The 24974-nt window shown below is 38.4% G+C and overlaps 4 protein-coding genes across 4 annotated transcripts; 1 reads left to right on the top strand and 3 right to left on the bottom strand.

The window, feature by feature from the left end:
• Positions 1-458: 458 nt before the first annotated feature.
• LOC141903399 (uncharacterized) lies at positions 459-11844 on the bottom strand. Its single transcript, XM_074791509.1, has 18 exons — positions 11428-11844; positions 10261-10340; positions 9759-9876; positions 9140-9214; positions 8801-8889; positions 8552-8625; positions 8390-8466; positions 7699-7782; positions 7537-7607; positions 7360-7437; positions 7199-7259; positions 5996-6083; positions 5580-5689; positions 5223-5453; positions 4687-4786; positions 4314-4567; positions 1728-1862; positions 459-1034 (listed from the first exon to the last, which is right to left on the bottom strand). The coding sequence occupies exons 1-18, from the start codon at positions 11842-11844 to the stop codon at positions 855-857; spliced, it is 2322 nt and encodes a 773-aa protein (XP_074647610.1). The 3' UTR covers positions 459-854.
• A 2687-nt stretch (positions 11845-14531) lies between these two features.
• On the bottom strand, positions 14532-16273 carry LOC141903396 (uncharacterized). Its single transcript, XM_074791506.1, has 3 exons — positions 16260-16273; positions 15913-16103; positions 14532-15823 (listed from the first exon to the last, which is right to left on the bottom strand). Exons 1-3 carry the CDS (start codon positions 16271-16273, stop codon positions 15006-15008), a joined length of 1023 nt encoding a protein of 340 aa, XP_074647607.1. The 3' UTR covers positions 14532-15005.
• A 1236-nt stretch (positions 16274-17509) lies between these two features.
• On the top strand, positions 17510-19319 carry LOC141903394 (QRFP-like peptide receptor). The gene is made up of 2 exons (XM_074791505.1): positions 17510-17895; positions 18638-19319. The coding sequence occupies exons 1-2, from the start codon at positions 17510-17512 to the stop codon at positions 19317-19319; spliced, it is 1068 nt and encodes a 355-aa protein (XP_074647606.1).
• A 1943-nt stretch (positions 19320-21262) lies between these two features.
• Positions 21263-24748, bottom strand: LOC141903946 (uncharacterized). Its single transcript, XM_074792350.1, has 4 exons — positions 24663-24748; positions 23346-23489; positions 22678-22845; positions 21263-22600 (listed from the first exon to the last, which is right to left on the bottom strand). Exons 1-4 carry the CDS (start codon positions 24727-24729, stop codon positions 22443-22445), a joined length of 537 nt encoding a protein of 178 aa, XP_074648451.1. The 5' UTR covers positions 24730-24748; the 3' UTR covers positions 21263-22442.
• Positions 24749-24974: the final 226 nt, after the last annotated feature.

The following is a 24974-nucleotide window of genomic DNA, read 5'->3' as shown; positions in this document are numbered from 1 at the left end:
TTACCTCGTGATAAAAATAAGTAATATAAATGTTGAATGGCGTGTTTGAAATATATATTATCATAATCAGTACTGTCAATAATATAATTCTAATGATTGTATGAATTAATTAGGATCTGTTGAGAATTGTTTACCCATGATCTGTTAACTGTTTTCCACGAAACCATTGGACAAAAATAAAATATTTTCGAGAAAAAGCTCGACGCTGCCCTTTTTACTTATCTCTCACGTAGGCAATCGTAGAATCCCAATACAAAGAGCAGCCACTTGAAATACGGTTCGTTAAAGTGCGAGGTCTTGTATAAAATGTCGCGGAGACATCTCATCTAGCGGATCGCGCGAGTTCGGCGCCGATTCCCCGCTGAACTCGAAACAAAAATTCGAATGATGATAAGAAACCCGGATACAAAACGAGCGAATCAAAGAAATAAAACGCAGTAGTAATCATATAGCTTAGTTTAATACGAACAAACGTCTTTTGAAGACTTATTTATATTCTTATTTTACAACGCTGAATGTCAAGGTAGAATCTATTCATCTTGTTCAGTTCGGGTAGTGGAACTCATACTTCCCTGGTCTCTCTTTTCTACAATGCGTTCGTTTGAGAGAAAAAAACTGTCCCGGCTTCTCCTCGATTTGATTGGTATGGGCTTTTACAGCATATATGTTGGCAGAATTACTGGGAACGGGAATAAAAAAAGGAATTCTCCTGAGCTGAGAGTGCCGCCGAGTCCCTCGTATCAAAAGAACTTCAACAAACCATATCACGTACATACAATAAACATTTCCAGTGAGTATGAAATAAGGAAGCTGGGTTTTATAATAACGATATTTTCATCGTAGATTTTCCATTATTATATCGGTCCCGTCCTGAAGTTATATTCCCTCAGATCGCTGGGCCATTCTTTCTTCTTAGTGCGTTTCCTATTGAGCGTGTGCACTATGGATCGATACGTTCGGGCTCGATGCTGTTTCCAATTGACGAAATCTTGCAGGCTTTCTTGCATCTCGTCATCGCAAGGATAAGGTATTTCCTGAAAAGATAATAAGAATACATAAAAGTTGACTTCCTCGCGACGAGCGTCAAATATAATGCAAAGTGTATCGGAGCTTCCATCGATAATGCAGTTCGAATTAATCAGCGTTTGAAGTGTCGTTCCGACGAAGGCAAGATAATAATGCAATTATTTCTATCTTGTGCGCGTTTTTGAGCCGAGAACGTCTTAGAATTTGGAACTTTCGTGAAGAGCCTGTGGAATTAATGCAATCATCGCATCGATGTCCCTTTGATTTTATTAATTAGCGCCGCTTAAAGCTGTTCACTGAATTGAAGGAAGAACGATGTGCAAGAAGTGCACTCTATGTTTACGAACTAATGAACGTAAAACCTCGGTACCAATTAATTTCACATTCACTGTGAGATATAATTAGGTGATCAGTCGCGTTATTCACGTAATTTACCAAATTTCATGTCCGCGATTGGAGTAATATGAATTATGAACGTGAATAGTGGCTTTATACTAATTTCGTATTTCAACCCTTTTCATGTCTTAGAGCTTAGAGGCTTCCATCTGAATGACATAAACTGTTCATTATTCTGATCACGGATTCTAAAATGTTTAGTCAAACACAAAGACTGGTTGCCCGCATCGTTGAGTTGAAAATCGTCCATATCTGAAGGACGTTGACAAGTTGTACTTTCATTGAGACCTGATATAGGCACGTACCTGTTTACGAATTCGCATCAAAGAATCTCGATCGGTATGCTGAAGAAAGTACTTTTTCGATATCATAATGCATTCGGCTCCGTTACTGACTAAACTCACACTAGGCTGCTCTTCGAATAACATGTGCGCAACTCCCTAATAGAAATAATAGAAACCAAATAATAAACAATATCGACGGTAAACAAGGGTAGTTTTTAAAAGATAATTCCTACGACAAATCGATTTGCTTACGAATGATTTGTCAAATACAAAATTAAGATTCGTGTAATTCTATATCTTTGAAGTCGTTTTGTAATGGAGAGATTTCAAATAGTATCGATCATTCGGGAAAGACGTCGTTTCGGTAATTGATTCTTTTATTCAGTCAATCAACCCGCCAGGTGGTGGCGTTGATCAGGACCACAAGTCTTTTCCATCCTGATATGCTCCAGCGCCGTGATGCTGCGGTGATAAATGTCGTCGGTTTGAATGCGTATTTCGTGAGTGTAAATTAATTTTTTGGTAAGAAAGCGTGTTCGCGTTATAAATGGATTGGGAAGACTCGACTTTCTAATGGTCAAAGTTCGTGATTAACGTTCCAGAAAAGAAACGTTTTGCGAACGGAAATCACGAAGTTAACAGCTCCACTGCAAAGTGTTTCCGTACGTAAAGGTTAATGTCAGTAATTACGGCGAGGCATGATCCAACATAAAAGCTGCAATTTATACCCCAGTCATTCCACCGTGCTTAGACTCTTGATCAAAGAGCCAGTCAGTCACATCATAGACGTCGTCCATGTAAAGTGTCTAGTTTATTTGCATACATACGCGTTTATCATTATCATCGCAGAAACCTAGCAATAGCAGCGCAAGAGAACCTACTTGAAAACCGTCGCTACATTTTCCCCCATTAAATATGTACGTAGGCGACCTTTTTGTGTTGTGCGTCATTCACAAAGGTATTTCGTCGGCAACAGGGATTAAGACGCTTTCATATAAAGAACGAAAACCTGATGAGAGTTTGTCTATAAATGCAGTTTTGAAAGCAGCTCACCAGATAGCATCAGCCATACATGCCACCGAGATGTAACAGGTACACCGCGGGATAATAACCCCGATACTCGTCCTTGATGCACTTGCAGTCGCGCAATCTTGTCTCTGTATTGGTCGTATAAAGCACATTAACTAGCGATACGCCATCAAAGAACCGGTAGAAGTCTCCATAAAATACCGAGTCTATTACGATACGTCCTGTGTTACATTAATCAGACTGGTGTACAGGTATCTCGCCATCATTTCGAAATAAATACTCGAGGGAAAATCAGATTCATTATCATGGTACAAATTTTAGAGCCTCTTTACCACGATCCTGCGTATTCATATTTTCCAATATACATCGAGTCTAGTAAAGTTATCGAAAGCGCATAAATCACCTTACAATGCACATGATATAAACTGTTTTTTCTATGTTTTATTTTTATAATGTTTTTTCTTCTCATGTCCAATAAGATTTCATTGAATTTATTTAATTGAATATTTTGATAATCTAATGCGTAGATATGTTTATCAACATATCTTTATCAATGGAAAGCAATGAATGCATTTAAATATCCGATTCGTGCCAACTGATCTGCAAACATCCAGTGACCAGATAGTCAGATTCAACGATTCCGTCATTGCTATTCTAGGAAATCCATCGGAGTCGGCGAGAATACGAAACATTCCTTTCAAGACGGGATCAATGGAATTTGATAATTCGCTAGGGTAAGATGCGCACGTCATGAAATACGTTCGTGAAAAATTGTCTTTTTCTATCACGAGATATGTAGGAATAATGTAAAAATAGAAGAGCGACATTTTTAGAAAACGCGCGCCAAGGTTGATTAAAAGAACTGTCGATCGATACGAAGGCAATTACACCATTAAGGATGATTTCCAAGACATTCCGATTAACAAAATAAATCAATGAACGTCAGTTTCCGTTACGGGACAATTTCCTTCAGTGTCGACTGAAAAACGAAAGACGTTCCGTCGCCAATCATCCGAAACGTCAAAAGGGGGATTTTCGAGATGCGGATTACCAGCCAGATGTAAACGCAGCTCATTCGATATCAACCTTTCATCAGCGCCCACCGAAAATTGTCATTTCCTCTTTCCTCGGAAAATAGATCTTTTCATCTCTCGGCTGCTAATGTTTGTCGTTTTTACTCAATCCACTCTCCATTTGTTCGTGTCCAGAGATCAAGGTGATTGATTGCCACCGGCGAACGTCATCATAGGATATCGATCTAGATCTATATATCTCAGTCGGTCCTATACCATCGAGTCATTAGGTGGTTAGCCGGTTGAATGGCTGTCACGAGCATTACGTGCGTGGACGCTGGATCATCCATTCGAAGGGGCAAAGCCAGTGCAAGGGGCTACTAATGAGATTTTAATGCGGAGTGGACCACTGAAACCTTAAACTTAGTCATCGGTCGATATGGGGCCCCTGGTCAGCAGATCAGAATCCGATGAGCGCCATGTTTATATCAACTACATTATGCTCCTTCAATAAATTATTTGGTTCGTCTCCGTTACCACTGCCAGTTACGATCAAGATACTTACAAAATACTGTCCTCGTTCGAGAATTCTCAATACTATGAAGGCAGGATCGACATCAGATTCCGTTGGTACGTGAGCTTCTGATGGCCAGCCGTCCAAATTATCAGCCATGGTCTTACGACCGAGTAGATTTTGCTGTTTGTTTTTGTTAATTGGAGGAAGACGAGGTGTTGTTGTTAACGCGCTATCGGATCCAAAATCACTTTCATTCATATCCGTTGAAGCGTCTTTACTCGTAGATGTTGTCGACGCATCGTCTGAAAAAAAGATTTTCGGTGCAACTAGATAATGCTGGCTGGTATTCTTGGATATTGTATATTTTCTATTGGGAAGGGATTTCTTTGACAAATGGTAACCCTGAACATTTTCTACTTACCCGAATCGTGTTCAGAAATACGATCTATCGAACTAACAGCTAAGTTGTGAGAGATCCTGTTGAAGTAACGTCGACTTCGTTTCCTTCGCGAGGAAACTCCCTAAAAAAATACCAATATACAAATGAAGCGATATCTTTTTACAAGTATAAATGGAGGACTCGAAGGAATCGAATGGCAAATAATCTTGAAATGAATTGTCGTTTTAGCTGAGATAGTAACTGTTTTAATTCACTCGGAAATAAATGTATTGCAGGTAAGATTACAGTTGGAAAATGCTGAACAACAAGGTGATAGATAGTGCTGGCGGCTCTGATGTGAAGAGTATTCTAGGGAATTTCCAATTGGAATAATTGTATCGTGCGGAAGATAAGACGCATCGCCATTAATATAAATTGCAGTGGGGAATGATTGAGTTAGGAACAACCGGGAATATAATAGCAAACTCCCCGCAAAAGGGAACCGCGCGTGATCGTTAGAAAAGAACCGAGAAAGTTGATAAAACAATCCTCCGGGAAACAATTTCAATAGGATTTACCCGAGCATTTTTAGTGATGTCAGTAGCAGGTTCACCGCTGTCAATTGGGAATTGTTGATCGCTGTCGGGTGATTTTTTAAGCTGCTCTGATGAGCTGTCACCGTCGATGCGCCGTATGTGTCGCGTTTGCGAACGCGATCGGTTCCGTGCGTTAATTAGTGCGTCGTAGTCTAATACACCCAACCGATGCGATTCATTATTTTCGGTTATACCTGGCAATTCTAGATTTCCCTGAAATCGTTCAATCTCAAACAATTCGAATATATCGAGTATCAAGCATCAAATCCAATGTAGGTATCAGAGTAAATTATAATGTTCAAAGTAGCTTTGACTTTTGAATATTTGATGAGATTGTACCGTTGAATTTAGATCCGTAGATTTGTCTTTATCGCGGTGTTTCTTTTTTCGTTTGGTGTGGGCTTTCCTGCACCGTGAGCCTTTCAAATCGGATCCATTTTGACTGGTATCTAAAAACCCAAAGCGTGTGTTTTAGTAACAGGATTATAGAAGATCTTGATCCTCCTAATATGTCAAGTAGGTTGCCAGAAATCTTCGTATAAGGCAAGTGTAATTTTCTTTAATGGGGCAAGTTCGAATATCATAAAAAGACTCCTGTTTCAAGGGAAAATAGCATAATGTAAGATCTAGTTGCCTGGATGATCTAGTTTATGGTTTGAAATGCGATCCGTTTGTTCTCGACACTAAAATGAAGTCATTGGAGATGGTTTGGTATTTAAGTGGTTAGGCGTTTAGGCGTTAGCTCCGGTACTAACCTGATAGCGAGCTGTCGCCTGATGCCGCTGCTGTGGGTTTCTTGCTCGGTTGTACGTTCTTCAATTTCTTGATTACCGACAGACTTCCCTGAGAAAAAGCACGAGTGAATAGAAAACTGCGTTCATTTTCTGAGAAATGTTGAAAGTAATGATGACGATGACAGTGAACAAACGAACGAATGAATAATGTTCAATCTCTGCTGAGCCCCGTTGTTGTTTTTTTTTTCATTCTGTCAGGAGAATTAGTGTTGTTAGGTGTTTAATCACGAAGAGCGAGTATTCCCTGCTTGATTTCTTTCATATCTCTTACTGAGATAAAGCCATAAACTACTTATCCTAATCGATACTATTCTCTTATCATATTGCTACGTAATTAGTTTACAGTTTAAGAGTTTTGATTTTACCAGCTCGAGATGAATTATCGCCTTGAAATACTCGTAAAAAGTTCAAATTGGAAGGGTTTCATTAACTCTGATAGAATGGGGTACCGGCCAGATGGCGCAATTTGATGACTTGTTTGACAAACTCTGCCTTTGGAAGCCTAAAAATCCAGTTCATCTCATATTGGCATCCCCAATGAGTGTATGGCATTGTTTAATTGAAAAAAAGATTTGCCGATGAGGAATGTTGATTCGAATTTAATTGTAGAAGAAATTGAAGCGCGGTAACCGAGTAACCACTAGCGAACCTGGCGGATCATCACCTGGAATCCTCGGTTGCCACAGTAGCGTTGCGGGTTTCCCACTAGGATTCGGGAATTAGATACATCCAAAACCACGTGCAAATGACTAGGCGGAATTAGCCGCAAATTATGTCGACGGGAAGCAATCGCGGGTAGCCAAGAACGATGCGGAATTGGAGATGTGCCGACCGTACGTGATAATGACGTAGATAACGACTCGCTAGCGAACATAAGTTACCGCTTAGGGGAAATGAGTTTTGTCCTATCGCAAAAACTACACGATTCGTCGTTCGCGACATCTCTGAATCATTCATGAACGTACAGCCCTAGAAACCTCGGTGCATCGGTGTCGGGGGCGGTGGTACAAAAACTCACTATTCAAACACTCGGGACATTAACGAATTTGCGAAAGGTCGACTGCACTTTTTTCTTCGGTGTAAATATCGTCTGGGTGCTGACTACACAGCTGCCGAGAAATGGTGGATGTTTTCAAAAGGAGGTAACGTATTTGCCACACTTACCGATTTTACGATGTATATCCAATCTGAGTGGTTGCTATCTCTCACCAACACTTGTCCGCGGCTGAAAGAAAACAAGAATTAACAAAATAAAAACGTCTTTCAGGAAATACTTTATTGTAGGTATTTCGTAGACATCCGAATAAATATTTGGTTTTACTTACTTGAAAAAATGGAACAAACAATTTTCTTTGTCTTGTACTAATTTCTCTAAAGGCCAATGTCGTAGGAATGTGATGTTTCTACAGTAAGTACAGAATTCATGTCTGAATTCATGAACCAATGATTTGTGTAACTACCGCATAACTCGGAGATGTTGTTAAAGATACAATTTTTCATACCTAATGAACGCGTTATGGTCCGGGTCCATAACGTTTTTGATTCCACCAGACATGAATATCTCTTCAAAATCCTGCAATAAAGATGTTGCTTTACGTATAATGCAGTAATTTGAGACCAGTAAAATTACGTTTCTCGATGAAACGAGTCGACTGATTATTCACCTCTTTCGAAACGCACAAAAGCTCAACCGAGGTTTTTGTGATAACAGTGGCTTGGCGTATACTTCTCGTAGCGAGGGCCAATTCCTGAGAAATTTGAAAAACAAACGATATACAGTTAAAATCAATCAAAATAGCTTCAACTGATCAACGTTTTGCAAGAATTTAATTACTTTACATATCTTATAATCAACACTAAACATTATCTATATTATATTATATTATATATGTATTCTGCATAAGAATTTGGAGTTGTGTCTGGAGTTGTAACTATTTTTCCCAATCGCACGAGGCGCATAATCTTAAAATGAGTGAAAATCCCATTTCATCAGTTTGGAAACATAATTACACAGAAGACAGAAACGCGATGTCGGTCGGTGTGTGAATCGCAAACTTCAATGACGCGTATTCATCTATCATTCACCAGGCGTAAAATTAACTTCATAATGGCTTTTAGAATTGACGCCGGGCGTCGGAGGAAAAATATGGTCGTGTTAGTGGCGTCGGTGTTGGTGGTGAGGAAGTAATTAGATCTACTGAACATAGTTTTTTGGAAATAACGTCTATGATAGTTACTGCCATGTGCTTACATATTCCATCGTCGCAAGTAAGGTCGGCCATTAGTATGTATCTCGCAGCTCTCTTCAAAACGAAGAGAAAACTCTTCCATTTTATCGATTAGGTTTATATTTACCCCAAACTCCATGCCACGGTGAAGAAAACAGACTGTTTTAGAGAAATCGCTTTTCGGCTCTTTGACAGTGACCACAACTAAAAAAGGACAGGTGATACTGTAGATATAGATCTACAACATATCGAAATAGAGATCAATTTCCAGTGTTTAAACCGGTTTTACCTGTTCCCGATAGGATGAAATAAAATGCAGATGGAAGATGGCCTTGTCGAATGATAGCCCGACGCGGCTCATATCTAAAAATAAAGAATAAACATTTATATCAATATTTATTGAAGTGAAACCCCTACGATATGTAGTTCAAATAAATCTATTCGATCCATCCATTTCGATGAAACTTTAAAAGCTGTTACAATTCAACATGCAGGCATATATAACAACATTGTTCCGAGGGATTTCAGCTTAACATACGTTTCATACCAACCCACGCTACACAACTGTTTCTGCATACGCGTCGGATATTCGGCGAATGCCTTGATATTTCTTAGCGCAATTAACAGCTGAAATAAGAAATACGAAAGAACGTCTTCATGAGTAAGTCTTTGAAACTTTGTACAACAACAACAACAACGACGAAGTCACCGAAAATATTCCCGTGGATAAAACCGGCTATTTTCAGCCAGAACTTCTCTAGCGATTACGTATTTCTTCTAGTTCAATGATGGCTGTCTCGCATGTTTTAGCATGTGTTTTTGGATGATTTCAGCATTAATAGACAAGCTTGTTTTAAATGCCAATCATTGTACGTACGTATTTAGTTTCTTTGGCTGATCGTTCGCTGGGTGACTGAGACAGGATACGTATGGCTTCTTGTGATACGGTATCCTGCAGATTAACAAGAAAACCAGCATTTTAAAGACTTCTTTAATTCTTCTACGTTCAAAAATGAAATGTCACGTTGCAAATGACGAACAAATGAACTGCTTGAAAAGAAAAACCATTATAAAGAAAAGTAGGTACATTTGTATTATAGAGTACATGATTTTCACTTTGCCGTTGTTACATACAACTGATCAAATATCCTTCTGATTGATTTTTCAGGAGAACAACCCGTATACTGCCACGTGATGAAAAGATGATATCTTAGAAACCCACTATGTATGATTCAAAATATGAAATGGAAATTCATTTATCAAGAATTATTGAAGACACGACGTTTCCAATATCTGCCTCCCTCGTCCATGTTGACATCTGACAATGGTCCTGCGAAATTTTGTGTCTTAAAACTTTTGATTTTAATTCTTGATATTAAATGAATTTTGATTTCATGTTCTTAAATTCCTAGAGATATTTTGACCGATGGCCCTTTTACAGCTGAGAAAAAAACGTTTGTTGATATTGGATTTTGTCTTCTGCCTGTCGGCCTTACCTCTCGCTTTGCTCGGAAATGAGAGACATCAAACACCAAATTATCGGCTGCCATTTGTAGCGGTTGTCCGTATGATATTTGAGCAATGGACAGAAGTTGATCCCTCATCTCAAGGGCTCTGAAATAACGAGCGACATTGTTTCGGTACTTGTTGTAATTTGCTAGTAATTATATACGGCGCTATTGGTAAAACGTGCGATAAGATAAACTCGGTTTGACCACGCGTAATCTAAACAGGGAACTATTCAAAGTCGGATAAGAAGGTAAGTTAAAGTCAAAGTGACGCCGCCGCCAATTATTGGAAACGACGTGCTCGGCGTCGAGCAAATAAACCGATACTTGTCTTTCTTATTGAGTCAAGAGCGTAAGAAAATATCGTTATCACAAGTTCACAAATTGGTATTTAAGAAGAACACTAAGAAATTGATGATGTACATGTTTAATCGCGTAGAAGCAGCAATGATAATGATGTGATTCGATCTGACGCCAGAAAATTACTTACTTCTGAAAAATGTCGCGGAACCACGACACGCATAACAGCACAAAACGAGCTTTCCGTTGGAAAATGTTCAGCAAATTTCTCTAAAAAAACGAAATAGAATTACGACTCAGAAAACGTATGAACTGAATATGATACAACAGGCCAAATATCCATACACTGTTTTGTAAACTTATATGGTCGAATTTTCGTTTTATGGAGATCTTGAATACGCCGTTGATGAGCTACAGTTCGGGAACTCAATCATTTTCTAACGGAAAGTGTATTTAGCGTGCATACGAGCATGCGTTCATTGGCAACCACTAGAATATACTAGAATACTAGAATATATTCAATTATTTATTACATTACGACCATTGATTCGTATAAACAGTCCAATATACGATAACACGAACAGCCCTCAAGTAGATAAATTGATAAATATGCAGTAGATATACATGAGAAAAACCTACCTAACGCTTTCCGCCTCCCGTTAACTAATTTATCCGAGGTTTCCTGATATACATTAAGTAATTCCTATCTGAGTCAACGTGTTCGGGGATGTCGAAATGTTATTCCCAAGTACCTACCCTCAGGCTAGACCATTCAAATATACGCTTCTCAATACGATAATCATGATTATGCATTGTCGTGATTGGAACGATTAAAGGATTTGTGTTATTAGTATTTATAATCAACTTCGAAACCATTCGTAATCTCGCGTGACCGACCGCCTGGCATTCGAATCAGTAAATATAGTGACCCGACTCCCTGTTGGGTATATATTCATCCGAAATTCAAAACAAGTGGAGGTAATTCAACGCATTTCAGATTATTAGTGCTAAGCGGTGTTAATGAGTGAATACCTTGATCGGCGTAATTTGGGGTTCTAATTCCACGATCAAACCAGAGACGAAACGAACGGGCAGAAAACCTTAATTATTTTCAAATATCACTTCAACTGCAGACCCTAGTAAAAATCCAGTGTATATAAGAGTTTCCTTTCATATATATGTGGTATATCTGGATATTGATGTAGCAAAAGTTTGTTGAGATAACATTTTACCGTCAAGAATATTTACAAGCTTACAATCTCATAGTTCGTGGACCGAAGTGCAATAGTTTCGATAGATGAGGGTTAAGATATGAAATTCTCAACGGCTATGTCTAAAACAAACAATGTTGGTGTACCTTTTTCGTTTTAATAGAATCGATTCTCAGCGCAGTTTGAGCTGTGATATAGACGCGACTGTCGGCTTTCTCCCGACGGAATCTGCTCGAATTATCAATATTACTCGCAGAAATAGTACCGGTATTCTGCGGTGCAAGGGCAATCACCGTCGCCGCCTCGAGCCGCCTGCGACTGAGAACTGATTCGAGCGACTTGCTTCTCTCGCGGTTCAATTGATCCACCGATCTGGTAAAAAAATCACCATTCCTGTCAGAAGCGCTGATGGATGGCAGTAGAATACGTCGCTGAAACCTTAAACCCCGAGCGATCGACCGTTTATCGTTTCCAGTAAGGTCAAGGACTGATTGATAACCGTCTCGTCTGCTGTCAGACATAGATACTAGACTACTATTGAGCGCGCTTTCCGTTAGATCCATCTTTCCCGAGCTACACTATTTCACTATTTTGAGTTTGTAAAGAAAGTTAATCACGCCGTATCTTCTAGAATCATTCTCATGAAAGCCGAACGTGTAATCCTATGAAATCATAGTCGAATGCGATCGCTGGTAGCTTTCAGTCGAATCGAATGACGACAATGTGATTAAACCAACCTAATTCTGGGAAGAGCATTCTTTTCATCTGCCTTTAATGTTTAGTATATAGATTCTATTTCATGTTGATCTTACGTCAATAATGGTAACAAAATGAATGTATATTCACGGCACATTTCGGGGACCGGCAAAAGGTGTCTTGATCAAATATTTTCCTATAAACAAACATCAACTAGGTATTGAAAGTTAGTCGAGTGATAATTTACTGCGTATGGCGTAGTTTCCCACTGTATTGTGACAAATTCCGACCATGCTTTTAGTGAAATATGATTCCATCAATTCGTGGATTGCGTAAAAGTATAATCAACGCAGGTTTTCATCTAAAAATACCTGTTTAACTTTCTGCTGGGCTCTGCTGTGCCATTTCGCCAGTTTCATCATCTGGGACGGATTCAGACTTTTTCTATAGAACTGAATTTTGAATAGAAAAAAACGTTAGGAATATATCAAATAAAAGAAAATGTCTTACAATCGTTTTTCTCTGATACCCAACTAGATCCTATGTACCTTTCAAATTATATACCCGAATTTTGGGGGCCACAAAGTGTTTTCTAATGACACAAAGAGCAAGAGTAAAATTAGAATAAATCTTCCATTTCGGCGATGTCAAGTGGTTCGATTCAATGGGTCGTTCAAAAACGAATATTCGAATTTTAAAATGCTTTCGACTTTTTCTCCGCCCAATTATGAGGAGCCATTATATTACGTTCCGCGTATAATTTACCATTGAACGATTGTAGTGTGATTTAATAGCTTTTTTTAAATACACCATAAACCAGTCACTTTAGCGTCGTTGAGTTGTTTTGTTGAATTATTCTAACGCGGTAGCAATCAGTCCAGGAAAATTTCAAATATGTACTCAGTTTGTTGTCAGTAAGATTAGCGCCGATATGCAAATAAATTCCTAATTTAACCGAATAGTCGCGATTTACGGAAATTCGAATTTTCAAAATACGATTTCAAATAGATAATACGCCATCCCGAAGTGATATTGCATAGTCAATAATTGTTGTAGAATCTCTACAGAGTGTTTCAGAAAATGTATTACCGAAGCTTCATTTCATCAACTATAACTCATGTAATTGATTAAAGTTTTTTAGGGGATGTAGGGTTCGTAGACTTAGTTGGTTGCTTGAGGATCAGGTATTGAGATGCAATAATAAGCTGTGTATGGCTGAGCACTAGCGTATTTTTGAATACAAAATGAAAATGGAGACGAAATAAAACAGATTTCTCCTTAATAAAATTTTTGGTCCTCTTTACGAATTAAGCTGCTTCAGAACTTTTTCAATGACATAAACATTTTTGCATTTCAGAGTTCAGCTCGACGTCTCATTTTCCTCACAGAATGTTTGACTCATCAAATTTAGTATTTCTAAAAACTGTTCCTTTCCAAACACATAGTCCTTTGCTGGTTTTTACGATTCTCCACAGGAATATAACTTATTATTGCATTTTATTGTCATATCAATATTCCATCTTTGAGCAAACAAAGTCTACCAACTTTACCACCGCCGACTCACCCCCGAAAAATAAATCACAATTTTAGTTAATGAATGATTAATTTTAAAGCTTCCGTATCACATCATTGCATTTAGTTAGTTAGTTGTATTGACTACGTTTAACCTACCTCTTGTTTGGCAATTTCTAACTGTGAGTATCTCCTTGAAATACGCCTTATTCTACGCGTTGAATACATCTGAGGAATAGATGCCCGGTCGCGAGTTTTCATCGACAAATTATCCATACCTCTGAAAATTCTTGAGCAACGAACGAATAACTCGATGGCGTGCAGATGAGGTTTTGGGATGTGTTTTGTATATATCTAAGAAAGATCCTATCACGTACGGCCCTGTTGGAGCTATATATACTATTCGTAGCCTAATTTCCCGTGTGAGAATATAATCGACGAAATCAATCATTATCGACGATATAGACAAGATAAAATTGAAGTATTATGATTGATTGGTAGATATGTCAAAGGAACCGATGAAGTATTGTCATTGCGATACGCATATACACAATTGGTCAAGCAACGTATTGATAGTTCAATGTATGGTAATTCAGACATATTAATTTACATTAATGAAATAGTCAATTTTGATCCAGCCGTTTAATTTTTGGATCCCAACCTTTTCTTTAGGAATAGCAAGAGAGAAAAATCCCGGCTATTTGATAAGCGAAAATTAAAAGAATTACTAAGATCATTTGGCTTCCCTTCATTTTACAAATGTTTTTTCGATTCACTCACCCTCTGCATTCCTTTTCAGTCTACAAATTGAAACCTCGCTGTTACAAAATCACCGCAGTTTATACGTAGAACCGTGAGTTATTGCCATTAAGTATCAGATCCACGAGGCGTCCCGGGATTTACGCATTAAAATTTGATGAAATAAAAAACAAGCTAAAGAACGCAGTTTATTCTAGTGAATTGGTTATATTCCAATAAATCATCGTGAATTATCGATTCTCAATTAAACTCAACAAAAGATTCAGAAATATACTTTCCGCTCGAAAACATAAACATGAATAGCTCCGTCAACTGTTCAATTATTTGTACCGTATACAGGAGCAGTCATTTGCGAAAGTGGAAAAATGCTAAATTCAATTATAGATAGTGTCGTTCGCCTATAGAAAATAAACGTAATTTCATATTTTCAGGCAGATATTGCAATATGCTACTTTTAGTATTTCGTAAAATGTAATAGTGTCTATAACCGTACAAATCTGTCTGATTCCGTTCTAAATGAAAAGAAATATTTACGTAAGGGACTCGATCGACGCTAATTTTTTTCACATTACATGAACAGCTGTTGATATAACGATTAAGTCTCTACGTTTCACTTTTCATTTTGATCAGAATCAGACGCGCGCGCTCTTGTTCATTTCCAGCGTTCTGCACTGTTTTATCCTCCAGCCTGAAGGTCACTTTCTACACGATATCCGAAAAGCACACAAAACTAACCACCCATCGGACCATGAAATTATCAGTGATGTGATACTTTTCCGTTTGTCTCGAAAGTAAACGGATTGAGGGGAATATTTTCCTTTAATTCGTCGACTTCCTTCACTTGCAAAACCCGATCGTTCAACTTAAGAGTTTCGATCATTTTGCCGTTTTTCAATTCCCTGTACACAAACGGTAAATATGGCTTCATGTTTTTACACTCCGTGAATCTCGAATACGTTTTACACAGACTCGTCGAACCGTATTTATTTATAAGTATCTGCACTGGGTCTCTCGGGGCCGGCAGCATGAACGTCTCCAGAGGGCGCTTGTGCAGCGGAAACACGTCGCTCTTTTTGAGTATATGCCTTTTCGAATTCGAAGAACTGAAAATGTGCGTTGCGTTTTGTTTGTAAAAGAAAATGTCTAAAGAGGGCGTGTACCATCGTCCAACATTTTTGTAAAATGCGCTTCCACGAATATATTCAGCATCGTGGAGGCGAATTTTGTCATACAACATTTGTTTCGGAATATATCGCGCCTGTACTTCCATTGTGTTTAAAAGGTCCCGTCTATCTTCATAATCCATCATCAAATCAGTATCAGCGTCAGATGGCACAAGTGCGTGATGTCGCCATGAACCGACTAGAGTGCCAAAAATCATGAAATACGTCCAATTTCTTTGAGTGGCCAAATCGTCCAGATATTTCAATTGCCGCATGTAAGCCTGCCTATAGGACTCACTTACTGTTCCCTGCAATAACCGGCATGCGCCATAGTCAACCGATTTATTCACTCTCGGGTTGCATTTCGGAATATCGTATGCCCTTTTTGGAAACTCAAAACGCGGTTCAGAACCTGAAATAAATGTGAATATTTTCATAGTAAAATTTTAGAAATGGATTGTTTTGAATCCTGAGTTTTGTTTAGTGTGCCGCTATTCTCACCGGGTTTCGCTTTGTTCGGATTGATGACCAGTTCCGGCTCTTTTACAACATCGACTTCCTTTTCAGGCGATATGAACGTCACAATACGTCTGGGGATATCACTTGTTATCGAAGTTTGCATCGTAGAGTAAAACAGCAAACAAACACCGCTGGTCACTAAAATTGCGCAGAGAACGCGATTCGACGGACAACTTCATAACAAAAAAAGACAAACATTATCAAATAGTATATAACGTAGTTTAAAGCGTTTTAGTCTGTGCTTCGATGAATAAATCCTTTGATAATCGCCTGATTAGAAATTGCGCAATGACATTTCTCTGGACGCATTCGCTAAGAGGAGTACTAACCTGATAAACGCCATCCTAATCCGGTGTTTTTAGACTGTTGAGACTCTAACTTGTGTCACAACTATAACTAATGGCACAGCTGCGGCCTGCAGATTTCTGCAACGGCTGTCGATGGTAGTGCTCCTAATACACAATACACGGAGCCCCCTACGAGGCGTTTTGGTTTTCTTTTTCGTATTATGTCTTAAGCATGTGGCGCATAAGTTTTTGATTGGCAGATGTTGGCAACATCATCATACGAGGCAGATACGTAATATAAAACTTGCAATATTGCAAAGGTACAATTTCAGGGGGGAATAAAAGGCTATAAAACAGCTATATCAAATTGGAATTTAAGATATCACAACACCTCATGCTGAATAATCATCTGTTGCACTACAAACAGGTCATCGTGTCGTATGGTGTCTGTTATGTCGGAAAGGGTTTCATATTTCTGCGCAAGTGTTTCTGTTTTAGGGCCTTGTTGTAGGGTTTAGAACTGCAAAATCAATTATCCTATAGCATCACAGAAAATCAAGGATTGGGTAATGGAAAACGAATTCAATAAATGATATTACAGCAAGGATTGGGTAATAGAAAACGAATTCAATATATAACAGCAAGGATTGGGCAATAGAAAACGAACTCAATAGATGATATAACAGCACATAAACGCGAATAATCAATAACCACATATAGTCTTTTAGGTATATCTATATAAATTCGGTTTTATTCCGATCTAATTTAGAGTATAGAGATAAGATTGATAGGTGGACAAATTGCAATTAAGATATTGAATGCTTATGTGGAGTGATTGTCACGTCGCACGAGCTTACCAACTTCCACCGTTCGTTACATAAACTGTTTGCTGTTATTAAAAGGTTTGTATTTGAGGGTTATATTTGTACACTTCAGAAACGTCAGCGGTTCTATTATTTACTTGACGGTAGGGCTGATTGATATTAATAATCATTATAATTGACGCGATTAAGGAAGCTCCTAAGGTAGTGCAACTGTGTGGTCGGTCTGTCGTCTTTGAAGCATTCTTTCATAAACTCAACGCAGTCAATTCCCATCTGTGCGGTGATTTGCATTACTAACGCACTAACGATAGGCGAGTTATAACTTTCATGACTATACTGATGTTGTTATCTTAATGGACTGGAATCTATCAATTCAGTTGATGAACTGAGATAACTCGAATGCGAATACGAAATAAACAATTCGTTCGGCGAATCGGGCGCTGAATTAGTTTGAAAACAATTATGGAAATGTTTTTCGAAGGAAAAAATAGTTCGCACATCGATTGGAACGACATTTTGGAGTCGTTGAATATCCCAGCTCCGTTGCCCGAATGGTCCGAGACTCTGTTTCTTACGGTTTACGTTGTGGTTATAGTAATTGCTGCGTTTGGAAATGTAGCAGTTTTGATCGTTCTCGGTAAGAATCTGTCCGAACGAACAGTTACCGATATATTCTTAATGTCGTTAGCAGTCAGTGACCTGACGATCGCACTTGTGAATATGCCGTTTCATATTTACTATATTTTGACGAACACATGGACTCTTGGAATTCACATGTGCCGTTTTGTGAACTATACGCAAGCGGTGACGATCATTTCCAGCATTTTTACGTTGACAACGGTAGCTTTAGACAGGTAAGATCACTTCATGATTATAAAAACGAAATAATGTACCCAAATTAGATACTCTACAGGGCGCCTCAGATCGGAGCTGGAGCTTTATTCATCAACTATATTGGTATGAAACTTTTTTTTTGGGGGGGGGGGTTAAGGTTCGTAACCTAGATGTCTGCTTTGAGAATTGATGATAATAAGCCATGCATGGGTGATCGCGTCTTTTGAATACACAATGATGAAAATGTCGAACCAAAACGAGAAATAAGGATTGTTCCAATGTGTTTGTTTATTGATGCGTGACAAGCTGCCGTTTGAGACATGACAATTAAATCAACTGAGACAGTCTTAAACTGACAGTTCTCTTTACTAATTGGGCTGCTACAGAACTTGCTCAATATCATTAACATTTTTGCAATGCACAGTTCAGCTCGACGTATCATTTCCATCACAGAATCTGGACACATCAAATTAAGAATTTCGAAAAACTGTTACTATCCCAAAATAAAGTCCTCAATTTTGGTGGTTTTTACAATTTTCCACAGGAAAATATCAATAGTAGTGAGATCCAGTGATCCAATAACACCATTTTAATGGAAATTCCGTTGAACATTTTAACACTGCGAAAAGGGCGTTTTAGAAATTAAATTTTCTGCTATTACAATCCTTATTTCTTGTTTTGTTTCGACTCCATTTTGATGGCCATGTCCAAAAGAGGAACTGAACCGAGTGTATGTGCTTGAATTGGTAAAATCTTTTGTAGGTACATCTTAATCTGTCATCTGCCGAAGTGGCGATTCTTGAAAAGAAAGAAAAGAGCAATCGTAACAGTCAGCGTAATATGGCTGCTATCTCTAGTGTTGATGATACCTCAAGCTGTAATTATGACCGTTCTTCCATCAATCGGGATTGTTCCAGGAAGTTCATTACCCAGAATCATTTACAAGTGTCAAGAAACGTTCATCAACGATACTTGGATGACGGCGTATGAAATCTATATTTACACGGTTTTCTACGTCATACCGACTTTGATAATGATCGTGTCGTACGCCGCCATAGGTCATAAGTTGTGGTTGCGTCCGGCTGTTGGAGATATCCGCAACTCGGCGCTTCTAGCTCGTCAAGAACGACACAAGAAAAAAGTGATTAAAATGATGTTAGCCGTGGTCATCGCATTCATATTATGCTGGTTTCCTTTTTTCACGTTTCAACTGTGCGCGCGGTTTCTGACGACCAAACGCGAATATTACACCCTCGCAAAAATATTATTCCAGTTATTTGGCTATCTAAATACGTGTATCAACCCGATTTTGTACACGTTTTTGCATAGCCATTTCTTAGATTCCCTAACGAACATATTGTGCTGTAGAATAGAGGCGCTACCGACCAGCTTCGCGACAGGAGGTACATCAGCGGGAAATACGTTACCGGTATCCCTGAAATGAATTGCGCCTTGAAAGAGGTTTAAGTACTTTTCATTAACTCGACGATTCCTCCTGATATGGGCGTTGGTTAAGATATGGCTGTAGGTTGACTGGGACGCGATTGCCATCGATGGTGCGCGACAGACGGTTAAGACTGGGAGAGACGACGCGTCGCTGAGAGTAGAACATGTACGACTTATTGCCGTGGCAGTAGCTGAGAATCGAGTTGTCGGCAGTGTTGCAGTCGCCTACACCCGCCTTCAGTCTATTTTACCACATATTCATCCTAGATTCTGCTAGTTTAACGTATATTATACTCACTGAGTTTAAATCTATCCACATCATCTTTTCAGTACTTTCATTAAATTACTATTTTCCAAACCTGATATTTATGCCATTTTCCTTATATCGTTAACATATACTTCCTACCTCTTTTTCCTTGAAAACTATTTCAAACTTCAGGGACGTAAACGCTATTTTTGAGCAATACTTGGCAATACTTTTAACACTTACCGATTTTTGTTTTATTGCAAGCTAGATAGGCCTGTTTTGAACCGATGTCCGTTAGAAAATCGTCGTACATGTAACATGTACTCGACGGCATATCAAACCAACAGCCGATACACTCGGGCTCTTTCATGCATTCGTCTTTACAGCTCTGTTCATCTTTTAAGCCCTTTACGTGATTTTCATGAGCGAGGTCGACAGATCCCCGAACTGCTATCCACTGCTGTCCGAAGGAACAATTCATGGATGCCCTGATCGGTGCTGAGAATGGAAGTGAATCAATATTCAGTCGATGTGCTTCGAGTATTGTATAGCAAAATGGAAAGATGAAATTGAATTCGCTAAATGAAAATTATACGAAAACCTACCGTAATAATACAAGGCAAGAATATTCCAGAAAAGAAGCATCGTGGACTATCCAAAAAAACCGGAGTGTCAGTGTGTTGGGTGCACTAGGATCGTAGAGCGTCGGAAAGCACTATTGATAATTTCTAGTTAAATGAGTTCACAAGGCGCGCGTTATCCCGGTATAAATCGGCCGCAATTTGTTTCATCCGTATAAATCATCGCAGACAATACAAATCGACACGACCCGCGGATTGTATGCAAATCTCTTCAATAAATCCTCGCACGATTCGATCATTCGCTCGCAAAGAACTGGGTATAGGTATAAAATGTCTACCACAGGACGATGCGAATATTACTGGATATTTTTATCACCTGATATCAGACGCAAACACGTAATAGGCAAAATAAATGGTATTTGACCATGTTCAGAGTTAATCAATCATTTTCAGCGTGCAGAGTCCTAAGTAATCTCTGAAATGCATTATTTGATAAAATATTCAGGTGTATCACGGGACATTTATCCAGTTAGACTTATGGCTTATGTCTCCTGCTACAGAAAATCCTGTTTGAATAACAAATCGGTTACGGAAATAATTCATCTAGTTGTGCTTCGATTTCTCCGTAGATTTGTTTTCCTAATTCAGGACAAATCGAGGCGTCTGAATATTTTATGATGTTTCCCGGTGTTGTTCAAATAGAGATGCGTCGTTTTTTAAGTCACGCGCAAATACGAATGTAAGCGTACCTAGTAATCCAACTCCAACGAGAAACAAATAGTAAAATTCAAGTAATCTTAAAACACCCTGTCCGAGTAGTAACGATAGGTCCGAACGCGTCCGAAAATTTTCTTGAGCTAAAGTTTAATAATGAATTACTGGAATGCGGCCTATTCTTAAAGACGACAATTATGATATATAGTTGAAAGTAGCCAGTACCTGCTCAGGGAAATCATTTGCACTCGTCTTACTTATGTGTTGTGGAGTTTTATCGTATATAGAAAAATCATTACTTTTATCTTTGATAAGATCACTTTTCCCGTAGAATTTCTCCCGGCTACGAATTCTTGTCATCGATGCAAAAGCATGTTCAAATTGTTCAAAGGTTGCTTGATAAGTTAATTTATTCAAGAAATATATACATATTGCACATGAATAAATGAGATACAAAACTGTGAGGTAATACAGTGTAATTATCAAAATGATTGACTTGATTTAGAAATGTCGTCTGAGGGTATCACACGTATTCGTTAATATGTCACAGCAAATGTGCATGAAATTTGTTTTAATTTGTTCGTGGGCACAGTACGAGAATTGGACACGAAATAGAAAAGTGTCGTTCAATATGGTGCATATTCAGCAATATGTCGTAATAATAGTTCCATATGTGATAGACCACCAGCTAGTAGTCAATGCCCTGAAAGCTGATGGCCATGGCGCATTGAGACTTCCGAGACGGCGTGACTGTTCGAACATATCATATAATGATACATGATTATTCAGCATACAGAATATCTAAAACGATAAACTAATAATGAAAGCACAAGTAAAAACAACAGCTTTAAGGGTAGAGATAAACCTGCGCTTCTGCCAGTATTCTGGTCATTACAAAGCTGTAAAACGTAAATGAAATTCACTCGATGCAAAGAATACATCAAAGGACTGCGCAGTCTTTACTTGAGATTTGTAGAGATATCATTCCTTATATACAAAAAAAATAAATATCCTTAACATAAAACATCACATTGTAGCCGGTAGAATTCAGAAACATTCCGATTTAACACAAATATATCTACAACAAAACTACTAATGTCTACATAGTAGACACGTTCGCAGGTCAGTGACGCATCAAAATACCAATGCCGCACTCCATTTTAGAAATTTTGGCGTTACACATTAAGAGTGAATGAATTAATAATGATTGATAAGATTATTTACACAGTTCATTGCACAATCGTTATTATACTGGAGTTTGCTTCACTACATTTATGATTTTTTCTATGTAAAGTATTTTGCCAGCTGATATAATGCGGAAGCATCTGCGGACGACGAACACGATGTGTGTATTATGCATTAATGGCGTGATTCATATTTTCGAAAAAGATGAGAATTATCGGTTGGTGGTTTCGCAGTAGAACTATGCATACTCTGTTATTCCACTAAATATTACTGCTACACGCTGCTTTATAGTGTGGTAACAGATTTCACATCCGCAAATTAAGTTTCGTCAACCTCATACGGTGGTAAATATTGCTGTTTATGAAATAACTGCATAACACAACAGCTGCGGTAATTAGTCAACATCCCCGAATGGATCTGGTCTGTCGGATAGAATAACCGTTACTGTATCCAGCTGTTTTAATTGTTCGTAAACTTCGTTGAATAATGGATTTTCTCTCAGATTTATTTCCTCAAGCGAGTCCATATCTTCCAACTTATCGATGTCGACATCTGCGCGAGAAATTTTCAGTCGTATTAAAAACAGCCAGAGTATTGATTCATGTAAAAGGAGCATTCGCTTTCTATACCTGTAATGATGTTCTCTTCGGCATTAAAAAGCCGCAGTTTAGAGAGTTTGTATACGACGTCAGGAAGCACGGCGAAGTTATTTACTGAAATATCTAACTTTCGCAGATTCGTCACCTCTTCCAGCTCTTGCGGTAGAGACACGAGTTGATTGTTGCTTAGATCCAAAACTAAATAGTAAAAAGATAAAGCAAAACATGTTACATGATGACGTATAAACTGATGTATTCGCGGAGTAGATGACAATGAATAACGACTCCACAAGATGATATCTAAAATAACATCTAATATCTATATAGATATATGTATCATCATCGAGGGAAACAGACGTTCGCTGTAACGTTATTGTTTCTCTGAAGATCAGATTTAGATACATCTCAAAAACGTTAAAAACGAGCGATAAACAGATAATCTGGTCGGTTCGATGATTGAAATATATTACTATAGATGGCGGTGGAAAATTATCGAATTACATGCAGATTTAGATAAACTTTATATGTATAAAGAAGATGTGGGATCGTTGATTAAAACTTGAGATCGTGGTGAAAATTAGTGCGTACGTAATTAATTGATAATAGAATCTTGTAAAAGGATTGGTGTTTATGACATACATAACGAGATACTTATACTTGTAAGTTCGTTTGCAACTTTCAAAGGCTTCAATTCGTACCCGATAAATTCGTGAACAGTTTTCCAAGTTTCGGTGGCACTTTTCGAATGGTATTGCGAGCCAACGAGCAACCAATCACGTTTGTTTGTCTCAGCATAAGAAAGATGGCGTCTGGCACGGATTGCAGGTAACAATCAGAAAGATCTGCAACAAGAATCCCTGAATTTTGAAGTTTCAGAGATAGAGGTGAATCATACGGTAAATTAGGTTTACTTCTCCGTGAATATATCAGATTCGTTTTAGCCTATAAGACGAACCAATCTGATATATTTGTGGAGCGATTTCTAAGACGGTAAACGATTTGGCTACGAATGGAATCGTCTGTGATAGATTGATAGTATTTCTTGGAAGTTTTTCTCTATATTCTGTACGTTCCGAATTCAGATTGCAAATTAAGAAAAGAATTCTATAGACAGTGAAGCTGTCGTTGAGTGAATAATCGCTTCCTACGTTCACCGGTCGTTTCTTTCCATAGAAGAAAACACGCGCCGTGCTAAAACTATTCAGTTCATTCGTTTGAAACACAGTCGGTTCGTAATTCACGAAAATAGATTTTCCTTCTCGTATCGGAAGCAATGAGGCATAGTCTAATGCGCAATAAGTCATAAGGTAAATATTTTCTACCTGGCTTTGCACAAAGCCATGAACCGTTTTGGCGTCTATCCAGGCCTGCTGCCTTTCCCACTAGATACGTACAGCTAAGATCTAATCTAAATATACCTGAAGTGCAAACTGCAGGCAATCATCTGACTTGAGGAAACGTGATATATCAAATTGCGTCTTAGAAATAAAACTGATGTCTTCCTTTTCCAGATTGCCCCTAATACATTTAGTTGCCTAAAACCCTCACTACATATTGCAAAATTCACAAAAGATACGTAATTTACCCATTTCAAAAAGTCCGTCGTGAAAGGGAAAATTCATCACCACCTTAGTGACCGATCAACCCAGGGGTTCGTTTTCAGAATTTCAAAGTTTCGGCACGAACCGTCCGCTACCAGAGCCCTGATTTTGGGCCCCAAAATCACGAATCCCCTGTAATTACCTAGATCGTTTGCGGTAAGCGTTGTAATCGGATTCGACCGTATTGGCGTGATCCAATCGCGAGACTAGTGATAATTCGTAATAAAACCACTAGACAGTGACTTTTTATTCTATTATTGCCAAGTCAATATTGGTTTTTCTTCAACCACTTGAATTTCGAAAAAACGTTATCCTCATTCATCGAATTCTAAAAATAATCCTACAATTAATAGAATTGTGTGAGGATTCACCTAATATTAATTGTAATCGGTATCGACTTCGAAGTATACTTACCGAGTTTCTTTTCTTCTTTCGCCTCTTCGACTCTCCAAACGACCCGTATCACATCTCTTCCCGCCATATCGTCTTTACAGTTCGAAAGTTTTAGCGCTATAAAGAAAAGTCTGCGGAAAACACATGTGACTTTGTTTACGCTTTGTTTTGGTTGTGGTCGCTTACGGCATAAAAGTAAATAGACACAATCTACGTCATTGCGCAATTACATCGAAATACGAATAACGAATATAAGATTCGTGTGCATACAATTCTACAGATGAAAACAGTGGCATAAGAGGAGACCACGGGTCGAATCAAAATTCACAAAAT

The sequence above is a fragment of the Tubulanus polymorphus genome, chromosome 4 (assembly GCF_964204645.1).
Source record: "Tubulanus polymorphus chromosome 4, tnTubPoly1.2, whole genome shotgun sequence".
NCBI classification, from domain to species: Eukaryota; Metazoa; Nemertea; class Palaeonemertea; order Tubulaniformes; family Tubulanidae; genus Tubulanus; species Tubulanus polymorphus.
The sequence above is the reverse complement of the archived record's forward strand: the minus strand, read 5'-3'. Positions and strand labels throughout refer to the sequence as shown.

Coding starts and splice junctions, on each gene's coding strand:
- LOC141903396 (XM_074791506.1), bottom strand. Junction 15,824..15,912: donor TCCGAACAAAGCGAAACCCG/GTGAGAATAGCG, acceptor CATTTATTTCAG/GTTCTGAACCGCGTTTTGAG.
- LOC141903946 (XM_074792350.1), bottom strand. CDS start 24,729: ATGGCGGGAAGAGATGTGATACGGGTCGTTTGGAGAGTCGAAGAGGCG. Junction 22,846..23,345: donor ACTGTTCACGAATTTATCGG/GTACGAATTGAA, acceptor TTTACTATTTAG/TTTTGGATCTAAGCAACAAT. Junction 22,601..22,677: donor CGAAGAGAACATCATTACAG/GTATAGAAAGCG, acceptor TTTCTCGCGCAG/ATGTCGACATCGATAAGTTG.
- LOC141903394 (XM_074791505.1), top strand. CDS start 17,510: ATGTTTTTCGAAGGAAAAAATAGTTCGCACATCGATTGGAACGACATT. Junction 17,896..18,637: donor ACAACGGTAGCTTTAGACAG/GTAAGATCACTT, acceptor AATCTTTTGTAG/GTACATCTTAATCTGTCATC.
- LOC141903399 (XM_074791509.1), bottom strand. CDS start 11,844: ATGGATCTAACGGAAAGCGCGCTCAATAGTAGTCTAGTATCTATGTCT. Junction 8,890..9,139: donor CAGCCAAAGAAACTAAATAC/GTACGTACAATG, acceptor TTCTTATTTCAG/CTGTTAATTGCGCTAAGAAA. Junction 8,626..8,800: donor AGCGTGGGTTGGTATGAAAC/GTATGTTAAGCT, acceptor CTTTATTTTTAG/ATATGAGCCGCGTCGGGCTA.